This window comes from Accipiter gentilis, chromosome 10 (genome assembly GCF_929443795.1).
Source record: "Accipiter gentilis chromosome 10, bAccGen1.1, whole genome shotgun sequence".
In the NCBI taxonomy this organism is placed as follows: Eukaryota; Metazoa; Chordata; class Aves; order Accipitriformes; family Accipitridae; genus Astur; species Astur gentilis.
The window spans coordinates 30,858,048-30,871,791 of NC_064889.1; the positions used below are offsets into that span (position 1 = coordinate 30,858,048).

The following is a 13,744-nucleotide window of genomic DNA, read 5'->3' on the forward strand; positions in this document are numbered from 1 at the left end:
ACTGTGTTACACTTGGTATTCAGCAGGACTCACTGATTCTAGGTCTTTAACTGTGCAACAAGGTCAAGGGTCTTGTAGCTTTTTTTTAACATTACTACTGCTGTAGTTGCACCGCCAAGTATGGGGTTTTCCAAGCAACATAGGAAGTATTCTGCTTAAGCAGCAAGTCACTTTATAAGGTTTCTCATAATGTTTAGAGAAGACCCTCTGTACACTGTACCAAAATGGTTCCAATGGTTCATGTAGTGAAAAAGCTGATAAAGCTTTAGGCGTTTCTCAAACCCTGCAGCTTTGGGGATTTTACTGTGATAAGCAGAGTAAAAAGAACTGCTGAAGCCACCAAACATCCCAGCTATTGCAAGCTCATACTCTGAATGGCCGTAGAAAGAAGCAGGATCGAAGATAATTGGACCAGAATCATCCTCAGCTACATTTCCTCCCCAGAGATCTCCATGCAGGAGAGCAGGAACAATTTCTACGTCACAGAACAAACTGGGTATCTTCAGCTGCAGGGGGAAAAAAGCAAGACATGTAACTACTACATTTTAAGGTGAATGATTGTAGAGTTTTATCTGCATACATGCAGAGCATGAATTGAAACTTCTTAAAAGCTAGTTAAAAAAAACAAACAAAAACCTTGAAACAGCATAGGACCTAGTGAACAAAGATGCTGAGAAAATCAAGAGGATTTCTATTTTTCATAAAAGCCAGTAACTGAAGAATAGTCATCCAAATGTCTTTTAGCAAGAAAATAAAAAAAGTAAGACTGCATTCAGTGCTGCAACATTGACCAGTTTTAATAACATAACAACCACGCACTTCATTAGAAGACTCAGGGATCTCTCACCAACCTTGAAGAGATTTCTACAAAGTAGTACCCAAATAGCTAATACTGCAGCACTTAATCAGATACAAACCTTAAATGAATAGATAATGTGCAGAACAGTACTGCTTATATACATTTCTCATCATGACCATGTTACAGGGAATGAGAAATGTGAACTTGATCTAGTATTTCCCAAACAGGAAGGCAAAGTGCTATTTGACACACATTCACTTTGGAATATTAGCATGGGGTGATGCGGCAAAAGCCATTATACCTTAGAATAAAGGGCATTTTAATCCCTAAAAGCTGGAGTCTCTTACCAAGAGAACCTGGAGCATACCAACAAACAGGAACTTTGTTTTATGAAAAGAAAATCTAAACAACTGATACCTAGCTATCACTACAATGAGAACCAAGAGAACTTCTCCTACCTGAAGTTGTGCCCAAAGTTCTCTTGCTTCCCTGTCTCCTGAATTCTTTTCGATCATGTCCATCTGAGGCTGGATTCTTTGCTTGGCAAAGAAAGTCACCCAGTCATTCTGCCAGTCATTCACCTGAAGGCACAGGATTGCAGATGTCAGTTCTGCAACATGCAAAAGACAAATTTTCTTCTTTTTCAAATAAAACTCTGGAGGATTATACAGCCTTTTTGCTGATACCATCCAGGACAGCAAATGCTACCGCTTAATAGAGTATTATCTTAAAATTAATCTTAAATTATCTTAAAATCAGGGGAATAAGTTTTCTCCAAGCGATAAAACCCAAGAATCGAAGAGCTATGAATGTCCAATGCAGCTGGAAGTGCTGTCCAAAGCACTACTTTCCTTAGCAGGCTCCACAGAAATAAATTAATTTCCATTATGATAATTTTAGCCCTTTGTGTCACTGAAGGGAAAATAAGATAAACTTAAGTACAACCTACCTGTGGAAGATAGCCACAGCAGGTAACTGTATGAAAGCCAAATTGATCCACAAACTGGACTTCCATTTGCCCTTGACCTTTACCTTTCAAACCAAAGACAAAAATCCAATACTAATGACAAGATTCTAAGTATCTACACTGCAAACGGACCTTAAAAACTATACAAGGGTACAAAATTGCACCTTAATACTCTTTTTGTTACAATGGTCGTTACTGTTGGGTTTCAAGTTTAAAGCTTGATGTAAAGCAGCTATATTATAACTGTCATAATCATATTCTGAGGTAGCATATCTCCTCTGATACCATGTCCTTGCAGAAACTGTGGTTTGGGATCCCAAGGGTCCCAAATAAATGTTTTGCTTACAGAGATCCAAACAGAGCAAACAAAAGCAAAAAGACGACACCCTGTCTGGGGGTTTTGTCCAAATCTACTTTCATAGTATCTTTAGTAGAAGACAAACTTATCCTGAAATAACAAAAGCTATTTTAACCATTTTGTAGATTATTATTAACTAGGTTAAATATGCAAACAGCTGTGTACAGTACCAACTGTGCTTTCTTCTTTCTTCAGCTTCTCTCCCAGTTGCTGGTTATGAAGGTGGAGATCAGCCAGTTGTGTTCCAAGCTTTGCTGAATGTCTAAGAAACAAAAGCATTCTTAGCAACGACACATGAATGAATCCAGTTCTTGGTATTCCAGGAATTAATTGAAAAGATTTATCAAGCAAGTAAATGAAGTTCTGCATCTCTAACAAAGTACATTTTCAAAATATTCCTGTTATAAACACCTCCTCTTTCTATAAAGATTATGTATTAACGTAGAACAAGATGTACTTACACAGTTGTTTCTGACAACACTATTAAAAGTAAAAGTGAGCAGCAATCATAAATTTAATAACAATGAGAAACCATCAACTCTAATTTCTGTGTGATACCACTTCTACGTGAATTTTCAGTATGGTATCTGTAAGAAAGGCATAACAACATGTTATGCCTTTTTTTTTTTTTTGGCAAATTGTGTTTGGGAAATAGAGCCAAACAAGACTCATCCTCTTCCTTATATCTCTGCCTCTCTGTCTTTGGCTTTTCCTCTCTAAAAGGCCTAGAAGATGGAAGAGTCAGGTGGGGTTTATTTATTTATCTATTTTTAATAAAAGCTTATCTTCTACACAGTTCAGAAACTCTTGCAGTAATTACAAACAACTCTTACAGCTAGCTGCCTCCCATGTTAACAAAAGTATATTCCTCTTCCTGTCTTCGACCTCTCACATCTTTCCCTGTTCTCAAGGCACTGTCATTTAAGGCAAAGTTATTTCTTCATTTTGTTCCTGTTAACACAGATTGTAGCTATCCCCTGAAATTTGTATGCCAAATGTTGCATTTGCACACTTTTCATCTCAATCGGCCCAAACACAACAGGATTTCTCCTCTTTCTCTTGGAGCTCACTGGGGGCTCTTCATGATTTAGAAATTCTGCAGACGAGCAGGAAGAGGGATAAGACCTGAAGCTGGCTGCAGAATTTCTGAGACTGGGATGAGAAATTGGTCATGCCCACCTCCCTAATGGAACCAGACAGAAGTATTCATCATATCTTAATTTACTTAAGTGTTTGCCACAGAGGAGGGCCAAAAGTTTGAAACTATCAGAATCAAGGTGAGGGTTGTAAAAATACTGAAATTAGGATGCATTCATTTGGGAAATGCCTCTGCATAATTTCTTGACTAGCAATATTAAACATTGGTTCTTATACTAAAGGCAAGTACAGGTAAAACAAAACAGGTGATCAGGTAGGTAATTCTCCTGACTGTAAAAAGGAACCTTACTGTAAAAATCACTAATTACTTACAAAACCCCAAACAAACCCAAAACTAAAGAAAAACCACACTCACTTCTTGATGTATGACCTATTTGCTAGGTGAAGAATTATTAAGTATTTTACACAGTTCTCAGCTGTGGAACTTCCCAAACGTATCTTGACTTGCTTTAAAAAAAAAAAAAAAAATCCTCTCCGAAAACAAGTGATTTAATTGCCATAATAGTCAAAATTTCTGGCTAAAGGAAGCAAGGATAGTACTGTGTTTTACCTGTTTAAGCCTCTCATTTCCAAATGTTCCATCACAAACAGAGTATTGCCCCCAGGCAGGTCTATAACTTTAATGGGTTTAGGCACTTTTACCGTCTGCGTTTTCAAGATGGCTTCCAAACTTGCCATTTCTCCCTCAAACATTCTTCTAGCCTGTCAAATATTAAAGAAAAGCATTAGTCTCTATGATCACCAGTTCCAGGTAAACAAAGCTCTTTCACAAAACCAATGAAGGCTGTAAATGTTAAATAAAAACATGGAAGCAAGTGGTTGCTGCACATACAAGATACAGATAGATCCACACCACCAGACTTGACAGTAATTTTACAATTACAGAAATTTCACTTCATAAACCAACTTTGTGGAAGTGACTTAGGTTCTAGCATTCTCTGTAATTGTAAAAATAACTTAGAAAGTCTGTTTACAACTGAAGGAGTGCAAACTGCATATATGTAAAATGTAAGCAATATTTTATTAATGGATTATGGAGCAAATGTCTAGAAAGCTATGTGCAATATACATCATCAGTTGAGAGACTAGATGAATGGTGCTGACATTCATAGTCTTCATGACTTCCTTAACACAGACTGCTTAGTAATAGAGCCGATCTTCAAAATAACTAATTGGCAGTCACAGAATGATTTTTCCTGGCCTGTTTCTTTTGCCTCATGGTGGGGGGGGGGGGGGGAGGAGAATATCAATGGTAGCAGCCAAATGCCCCTTACCACACTTGCACACAGAAGCCCTTAGAACCCAAGCCACTACCAACTGCTTTTGCTTTGATGATATTCTGAATTTAGGGCCTATTTCTAAAACTGTTGTCCATATTGAGTAAAATCTGTTCTCTTCAGTTGCTCCACTGACATCAGTAACACTAGCCACATTAAAAAAATGCTACTCTAGAATAGTTAGGCAGAGATTGCAGGAAAGGGTATTTGGGAAACCTATGGTATCTGCTAAAAGCAAAAGCAAGGAAACATAATCAATAAAACAGAAACAGAATACTAGCCCTTTAGTACCGATACAAGAAACATGGTCAAAGGACAATTTGCAATACACACTGACTAAAAATTCCAAAGTCTACGGGAGATCAGGAATGAAGAACTGCTCGATTACTGAGCTATAGCTTTGTTCAGAGGTAATCGTAAATTCCGTATCTCTAAAGCACCATATTAGGTTAAAGTCAGCTGTTAACTTTAATAGAGTAAAACCCACAGTGTTTTCTAAAGGAGCTGCTGATATACACCCACTGCTGCACACACAGCACAGCATTATAATACAGTTTGGCAAAGTTTGCTTTAATCAGCACTCAGAATACACACACACACACAAAAGCATAGAAAATTAAATGATTACTGAATAGAAAAATCTATCCAGATCTTTTTTTCTAAGCCCTATCTTCTAGCTAGCTGGATTGTATACTTAAATACACATTAAACAAAGGCCTAAGTAGAAGGCTATGTTGCTATCAATTCATACTACTTTCAGTCTAATGTAAAGCAGGATAACCTTTCCATATTTTCCCATGTTACCACCTCAGTGCATACATCCAGCTGCCTGATAGGATCAGAAAGCGCAGACAAATTTGGAATAGATATAGTTGTGTACATTTGGTTGCTATTAAAGACAAATACAAGTTCTGACTTCAATTCTTCCACTGAAGCTATTATTTGACAGACACATGCATAGAGTACCTTTAAAGTAAATTGCACCTGATCTCTGCTTTTGCAAATAAGGATGCCATACAGGTATGCTGCATTTATACTTATCTCTATCAAATGCAGAGATCTACTTTCTACAGTAGCTGGTATCAGTTACTGAAAGAACAAAGCAGAAAATCTTGAACAACAATTGTGGAAAATATCATTTATTGAGAAAAGCTCCTTCTTGTGTGCAGGGAATTACTGGTTTCATTACAACAAAGAAAGAGGCATACCCTCAGTAGATAATTTTATACCTTCTAGGTTGCTCCAGACACTTTCACAGCATATGCAGCCACAGTGATACCACCATTACCCCAGCCATAACTGACAACAGCGTACCATTGCACTCCATGCCCTAGACAAATAATACTGATACCGCAACAGCATCCCACCACAAATGCTGCTTCCCATCCCAGTGCCTACCCCCACCGCAGCCTCCCCATCCCCGGGCACCCCCGCCACAAACCGGGCCCCAGACCCACAGCAGCTGCCAGCCAGAGCCTCACAGGGTAGACGCTGCCATACAAACCCGACCTCTAACCCCGGCAGCAGGCCACCTCCCTGACACCGGCAGTCGAAATTTTACTGCCTGAGGCCAGCTGGCAAACCTCACTCCATCAAGAAGAGGCCGGGACCGGCTGAAGCCAACCCGCCTCCCATCTCCTCAGCACGACCACCCTCACAGCTGCCTCCTCTCCCCGACCCACCCCGGGGCCCGCCACACGCACTCCACCCTCGACCCCTACCCCCCCCACACCTCCGCCTTGGAGTTGCTCTTCACGTACACCCGGCCGCGGTCCGTGTCGTAGCTCTGGCCCTGGCTGATGCAGCCGCCCCCCGAGTGCCCGGTCGGCCGGAGCACCGCGGTGCCCAGCTCCCGCCTCAGCGCGTCCTCCATGCTGCCTGCTGGGGCCAACGCGGCACTGCGCCTGCGCGAGGCGGCTGCGCCTGCGCGGCGCAGCTAACGGGGCGCGGGCAGGCGGGACTGGCAAAATGGCGGCGGCGGCAGAGGCGGAGGGGGAGAGCTTGGCTGGTGGTCTGCGTGCTGCTGTGGGTACAGCTGGCGATAGGGACTGGCCAAGGGCGAGACCTTGGTTGCAGGCGCCGGGGAGCGCCCCGTAGGGAGTCGCTTATTCCCGTGTGGGGGAGGGAGAAGCGTAAAATCGCTTCTCAGAGACGAGACGGAGAGGGGTGGGGTGCTGGGCTGCCGGGCTGCCGCGGCCTGGCCTCAGGGCCTCGGGGGAGTGAGGCGCTTGCGGCTCCGGAGGAGGCGAAGGGGCTTCTTCTCCGCATTGCCTCCCACTGCTGTACCCGGGCAGCCGCACCGGGGAGAGTCCCTCGGCCCGGTGGGGTTGGGCAGGATGCTCAATAATGCCAGCCAAAATCCCGGTTCTGCTGGAATGTGTTTTGTACTGCAGGGAGCCTGTAAATATGCTTTTGTTTGAACTCATTTCCCTTGGGTGTGTGGTGACTTCTTTCCTCCTGTAGATGCAGAGGATGCCCACGTCATGGAAAAGATGTTGCAGTAGAGCGATATATATAACAAAGGCACTGGATAGTAATTTTTAAATATTTGGATTTAATTCGCTTTCTGGGCATTGTAAAGGTACATGCTCAACATCTTGCTGTTATTGGGTACTGGCCAGTGTAGGTCCGAAGTAAATAAATATGTTCTTTCCCATCAGAATTTGTTACATATTTAGCAAGTAACTTCTTATTTAAAATACAAATTTCTAAGTGCAGAAGCTGGCAGAGTTCCTACTGATCTTTTATTTATTTCCTTGTTAGTACAAGGTTGTGTACTTTAATTTTCTACTGTTTTCTTAAATGTCTGTGGTCTCACTGGTTACAATCACTAATTCATCTTTTGTTATTCCTGACTAGCTCCCTATTCACGGTACTGACTGTCTTACTTGGGGTTTTTAAGAGTATTACTGTGCTGCCTATGCAATTTAAATGCCTACGGATATACATCTGTTTCTATATAGTAGTTTATGCAAATAGCAATTAAGGTTAATTTAGAGTTATCAATGTATACTTTCAAATTTTAAATTGGATTTTGCTTTAGAAACTTTCTTTTGGGGGTTTAATGCAGGCAGATTACAGCTCAGAGTCCTCTAATAGTTCCTGTGGAGCAGCAAAACAGCAAAGGATGGAGGTTCTCTATTTCCAGAAGTCTATGTACCTTTCCTTTTCAAGAGTTGCTATACAGCTTTCATCTTTTTTTTTTTTTTTTTATCTGAACTTTGTTCATGTAGAAGGTGATATATTAAATTTAGCAGGATTTCTGGGTTTACAGCAATCCCGGCAGACTTGCCATAAATATTTTTGCTAGGCTTCTACATTTCTGACTATTTCTACAGAGCCTGGACAAATTATCAATGTGCTGTGTTTTCACCAAATCCAAACCTTGTGAGATCTATTAGACTTAGGAGGTGTGCTGCACAATCCTTGTGTGTGTGCAGCATGTATTTACTTGCTTGGAAAGCACTTGATGGGTGTACATAGTCAGGAGCCAATGAGCTACACATTTTGTGCACGAGAAATTTGACATCTTTAATTTGTCAGTTTTAGTGCATGTACCAAGACTATTCGTGTGGCAGATTTGTAACAGAAACAGTGCTTTTTGGATGCACACGTTCATTATCAGTCTAAAATATCCTTAACTGACACGTGATAGCTGCAGCTTGGGCTTTTAGCCACTCTAAATATGTCATGAGCATGCTAAATCTTGCTTGCAGAAGGTTGGTTGGATGGTGTGTATTTTGTCTTTTTTTGTAGCAGAGCAGGGATTTCACTTAACAGTGTTGGCTATAGAGGGCGTTACAACTTGTGGATGTGACCGTGGTGGCCTGAAACCCAAGAACCTGTGGCTTATTCAGAACCAGGGATAAATTATTACTACAAGAGTATGGAAACAAAAATGAGAATATGTTTTTGTATGCTGGAGTCTGTTTTCTGCCACATACTGGCTCTTCTGTCCTTTTGCGTAAAATTAGCCTTAAACCCATGTTGCAAAGGTTGGATTCAGATGTCTGCAATGGTTGATGAAGAATGATTGAGATTATGCTGAGGGAGACTTTAATTCTCCATTTGGAGTCCAGGAGTCAGCAGCAGGTGCTGTGGAAAATAATGCTGTGATTTTTCTTCAAACTTTCTTATTTGGAGAGCAAAGGATTAATGTCCATTCTGAGATCAAGGAGACTTGTTTTCTCTTTCTGTAGTTTTTAAAGAACTATGAGATAGGAAGAATTCAAAACCCACATTTTTATTAAATGACAATTCTGCAACTCTTGGAAAATTCCTGTTATGTCTGATTATTTTTTATTTATTTATTTCTTCTTTTGACAAAGCAATTAGAAACCAATCAGAATTTGTTAAATAGATGTAATGGAGTTAAAATAGAATGAAACCTGTGATTCAGTCTTCAAATACTAAGTCGTAGTAGAATATTCCATGCTGTCAGTAAAGAAGTTTGTCAAGCTGCGCTAAAGAACAGCACAGTGAATGCTGTAGGAGTAAAGAGCAATTGCCCTTAATTCTCTAGAATTTAATTGGGTTGTACTTCTTTCTGATTGCATCTGATCAGATAGGATGTAACAGAAGTTTGGCCAAAATTGTAATGTCAGGCTCATTAATTACACGGTGGACATAATCTGAAGGAAGAACTGTCAGCTTCCTTTCCAAATGAGAGGTTAAGTGTTCTGGCAGAAACTCAGCAAGACCCACAAGACATTGCATTCCTAAAGATGCTACAGAGCATCTGTCTGCAGGAGGCATGGGCTCCCAACTCCTGCAGACACTGGAGTTCAGTGAGAGCCAGGATTTGGGAGCTGCTTCTTCACAGATAACCTTTTCAGTGCAAGTTCCAGCTCCAAGCCCTCACTAAGCCTGCTGCATGCCATCTTTGGCCTCTGTGCCATAGATTACTGTTCTCCATTTGAAATAAACTATTGAGTCAGGCCCCAAGCATACTTAGAGAGGACTACAAAAAAAAGCTTAGCCATATACTGAAGTTCTTCATGCAGTGCAGGTCTTGCCTGCTGTGTGAAGGCAGTGCGTACCACAAAAGGCCACGTGGCAGTGTGGGTTGACTTTGTGATAATCCTTTCTTCCTTGCCTCTGCTCTTTTCCCCCATGTATCATTTATTCCTATTTGAGTATTTTAAAAAGCTTGCAGTGTGCTATTTGAACGACCCTTTTCCTCTGCCCTGTTAGGGTTCACCAGCAATGTTGTTCTGATGCATGCTGACTTGCCTGCAAGATCCACAGTGGTTAAGTTTCTGTTTAAAATAGTGTTTCTTTCTGTGGAGGAGAAGACAACTGGCATGCTGGGCTGCAAATTATTTGGTGAGTCATCAGTTAATATACACATCCTGAATAAAAAAGCACTGCAGCTGCTAATTTCTGTTTACTTCTTGACAGTAAGTACAAGAAGAGAAAAGGTAATTGGTATGTGTAGCCTTTTATTGGTTGGTTTATATATATAAATGGAAAACATGCATTAGGGCTTTTCAGGCTCCAGGCCTCTTATTTGTGTGAATGTATGAGAACTGTGCTGTGGGCTCTTTGTCTTTTTTACTCTCCCACTTCCATGGACAGGCCATGAGGGTGGATCAGGAAGGATGTAGGACTTTCCATTATGGAAAGAGATGATTTGTAAGACACTCATCAAGTTTTGGTGTTATTGCTTGTTTTTCTCTCTTTCCTTAAACATAATTCGCCTTAAGAGAGGGAAATTTATTTTTTTTTTAATTCCTCGGGTCAGCTGTATGAGCAGATACATGGAAATGGAATGAGAAGTTCTGTTATCATAATAACAGACTGAGATAGACCTTAGGAGCAGAATCTGGCCACTGTTCCGATTATGCAGAGACATTGGGATCGCAGTCATTGTGTGTCAATTCATTTGCAGAGTTAATGCTTTCATGGATTAGTTTTCAGCAGTTTCTGTAGTGATTTCAGGGGCATAATTTGGGGCAGAATCTGAATGAAAGTGTGACCAAAGCCAGAGGACTTGTTCTTGCTTGTTACAGAAACAGAAATCAGAGATCTTTTTTCCAGAGTTTACTGGTTTGGCTTTATGTTCCTCTCTTTTTGATGCAGACTATGCCAGATTGCCAATAGGTTTTGTTGTTCACAAATTTCTGCCCATCAACAAGAAGTTCAGGGAGAATGTTTGGGTTTTTGTATCATTTTAGTAGTAATGATAAGAAATGGTGGTCTTTGTGTGGGTAAAAAAGTGGGAGGGTGTCCATAAATATAGATGTTTGAGAGTCTTTTTTATCAAGGTGATATTATTATTATTTGCAGCTCTGACTCTTTTTTTTTAGCCTAGTTCTGTATGATACAGTAAAAGAGCAATATACATGTCATTATTTCTCCTTTCAGCTGCCCCTAACCAGGTTATCTTAATGCTTGAAGGTGGGTTAGCAAATGCATTTTCTTTTATATTACTCAGACAAGCGATGGGTTAAAGATTTGTGGGCGTATTCTTACTTACTGGTTTCTGTGTAAAGTATAGCCATGAGCTGCCCTCAAAATAAACCTGGGCTTGGCACAGATTTGTGTTCTAAACATGATTACACGTAAGTGTCAGATAAATGGAAGTACTCAGGAAAGTGGAAACATTCCAGGATTCTGCTATTTATGGCATCAAAACGGACATTTGAAAAACATTACCTCTTCAACAAGTGAAAAACTCTTCATATTTTTTAATTTTAAAATAAGGGCAAATGACCTTTAATTGTCAAGTTCATTGTTATGAAAATGCTTGGGTTTTTTCTCCACTCTTCCTTAGTGAACTTTTGGAAAAATCAAACACACAAAATTTCAGTTAAGCAAGATATAATGATTAGTTTGTACATCAGCATTTTTCTTAGAGCATCTCAAAGCACTCCGCTGAAATTTGTGGTTAAAATCCCATGACACTCCTTTGTAATAGATGCAGCAAATAGCTTTGATAGGTCTGGGAACCTGAGGCAGAAAGAATTTGACTAAGTTGGCCAAGTTCTTAAAGGAAGTCTATGTTAGAATTGGTATTAGAGCACTAGATTCCTGATGCCCAGGGCCATATTCCAGCTGTCTAGAAGTTGCTTCCACAGGAAAAGTACAAATGACTACTACAACTGCATTTAGCCTATCTCAAATTAAAAACTGAAATAGAAGCTCTGACAGATGATGCATCTGGAAGAAGATCATGTCTCTGTCTTTCTATATGTAGACTTTCAATAAAACAGTGGAGCCTGTGAAACTGTAATTTGTTGCTGCAAATTTATTATCCCACCTCCAACAGAACTTTGGTTCCATAAAGTGATGACTGGATTATAAAGAGGTACAAATTGTTGGATGCATGAGTATGGTAGAGGGAAAATTGCCTGTCTGACACTGAGAACATGGTGCTTAGATGTCCAGGGATAAATGCTATGAGACACTTTGTACTCTTCTGTTTGCACTGGATTAAAATTACTGAGGAATGATACAAGTTATTCACGAGTTTACATCTTTTTTTTTGCAATCCTGAAATAAGCATGTTAAGACTTTTTTTTTTTTTTTTAAGAGACCAATAAATTGACCTTGCCTCATACCCATACAAACAGACTTTATTAGTCAAGGACTTCTTTGTTTTTCTTGAGTAGAAATACAAGGTATAGACATACCTCTTTCAATTTAAGGCTTATGTTTGGCTGCAGGTAATGCAGAGTAAGTCTGATGTGTATGGTGTATTTATTTCCTCCGAATTAGATGTGCTTTGGGCAAAGCGTGGGTGTGGGGTGGGGTTCAGTAAAAAAAGGACATAAAGACCTTTCATGAAGTTGTCAGTTTTATGTGGAGTGATACTTTGTGCATATAGCTTTATTTTTTATGTTCATTTCTGTCCATCTTTGAATGTGTTTTTATACCAGTTTGATGCTACTAGATTTTTCTCTTCATGTTTGGGAATTACTCAGGGTTAACAAGATTTTCTTAAAGAATTTTTTTTTTATTATATTTGCTGGCAGATGTACTACAAGCAAATGACAAGAAGGTCATGAAGAGCCTAGTGTAGAACTTAAGCAGTAAACATGCATCAGGATAAGCTTTAAGAAGTGACATTTTCCTGTAAGCCTTTGTTCAGTTGCTTGCAGTTTTTTCTTACTGGCCCAACGCCTGAGGTTAGAGGTGATGCACCTTGTTTTAGAAGCCTGCTGAATTTATTTTAATGGCAGATGAAGAGTGAGCATTTACTCCAAAGACAACCCCTTTCCCTCAGCTCCCTACGTACTTCATTATAGTATATGTTTTGCAGTATTGATAAGGGTAGGCATTTGGTTTTACATGCTTCTATCATCGAACTGATTACAGGACCGGGAGGAAATCTTAGGCTTGCTGACATCTCAGCCACGTCTCACCCCCATTTTGTATAAATACGCAGCACTGTTTGAATGTGGATAGCAAGAGGGCAAAAGGCAGCCATCACTGGTGTGGATATGATGAAAAAAGAACATGTCTCTCTTCCGGCTATGAGTATCCTAAAAGCAAGACGAAGGTGTGCAGAGTGAGTGACTTCCAGGGCCAATAGCTACAAGGTGAGACTTTCCTTCTGCGGGACGGTTGTGTGGTTCTGCTTTTGGGGCGGGTGCTGGTGCAAAGTCCAGAGATGTTCCTTGTCCAGAAACTGCTGTTACTTTGCATAGGCCTCCCACCACCATTTCTCTGCGACCCTACCTGAGTCCTGGGGCCGTTTGTCTGCCCGTATACCCTGTAGTTCTTGCAAACCCGGGAGATAAGCCCGCAGCAGTCGTGGCTGGAGGGCTCCGTCCCGGTCCCTGTCGGAGAGGCTGGGGCTCGAACCCGCGGCCTCGCTGCTCGGCTCCAGGCAAACCCCTCCCCGTCCAGCGGCGAGGCGCGACTAAGTGCGATTGATGGAGGGAAGAGCCAATGGCCGCCTTAGAGCCCCCTGGCAACTGGGCCGCTGTGTCCCGCTGGCACCACGAGGAAGGGGGCGGTCGAGGTTTGCTCTCCCCCAGTGGAAGCCGAGGAGGGCGGAGCTAGTGCGTTTTGGTGCCCCAATAGGCAAATGCAGGGGCGACTGCGGCGCTCCCGTGGAAGCGGGGGGAGGGGCGGGGCTGCCATTTCGGCTCGCCAATGAATGCTGAGGAGGGCGGGGGCGGAAACGAGCCGCCCAATAGGGCGGTTCGGGGGCGGGGCTCGGCGTTCTGTCAGAGCGC

At 41.3% G+C, this 13,744-nt stretch overlaps 1 protein-coding gene across 1 annotated transcript; it reads right to left on the reverse strand.

The window, feature by feature from the left end:
- Window positions 1–160: 160 nt before the first annotated feature.
- FN3KRP (fructosamine 3 kinase related protein) lies at window positions 161–6,456 on the reverse strand. Its single transcript, XM_049812717.1, has 6 exons — window positions 6,292–6,456; window positions 3,833–3,984; window positions 2,295–2,386; window positions 1,749–1,831; window positions 1,258–1,380; window positions 161–506 (listed from the first exon to the last, which is right to left on the reverse strand). The coding sequence occupies exons 1-6, from the start codon at window positions 6,430–6,432 to the stop codon at window positions 168–170; spliced, it is 930 nt and encodes a 309-aa protein (XP_049668674.1). The 5' UTR covers window positions 6,433–6,456; the 3' UTR covers window positions 161–167.
- Between the last annotated feature and the right edge of the window lie 7,288 nt (window positions 6,457–13,744).

Coding starts and splice junctions, on each gene's coding strand:
- FN3KRP (XM_049812717.1), bottom strand. CDS start 6,432: ATGGAGGACGCGCTGAGGCGGGAGCTGGGCACCGCGGTGCTCCGGCCG. Junction 2,387..3,832: donor GAAATGAGAGGCTTAAACAG/GTAAAACACAGT, acceptor TTTGTTTCTTAG/ACATTCAGCAAAGCTTGGAA. Junction 1,381..1,748: donor GCTGTGGCTATCTTCCACAG/GTAGGTTGTACT, acceptor CTGTGCCTTCAG/GTGAATGACTGGCAGAATGA.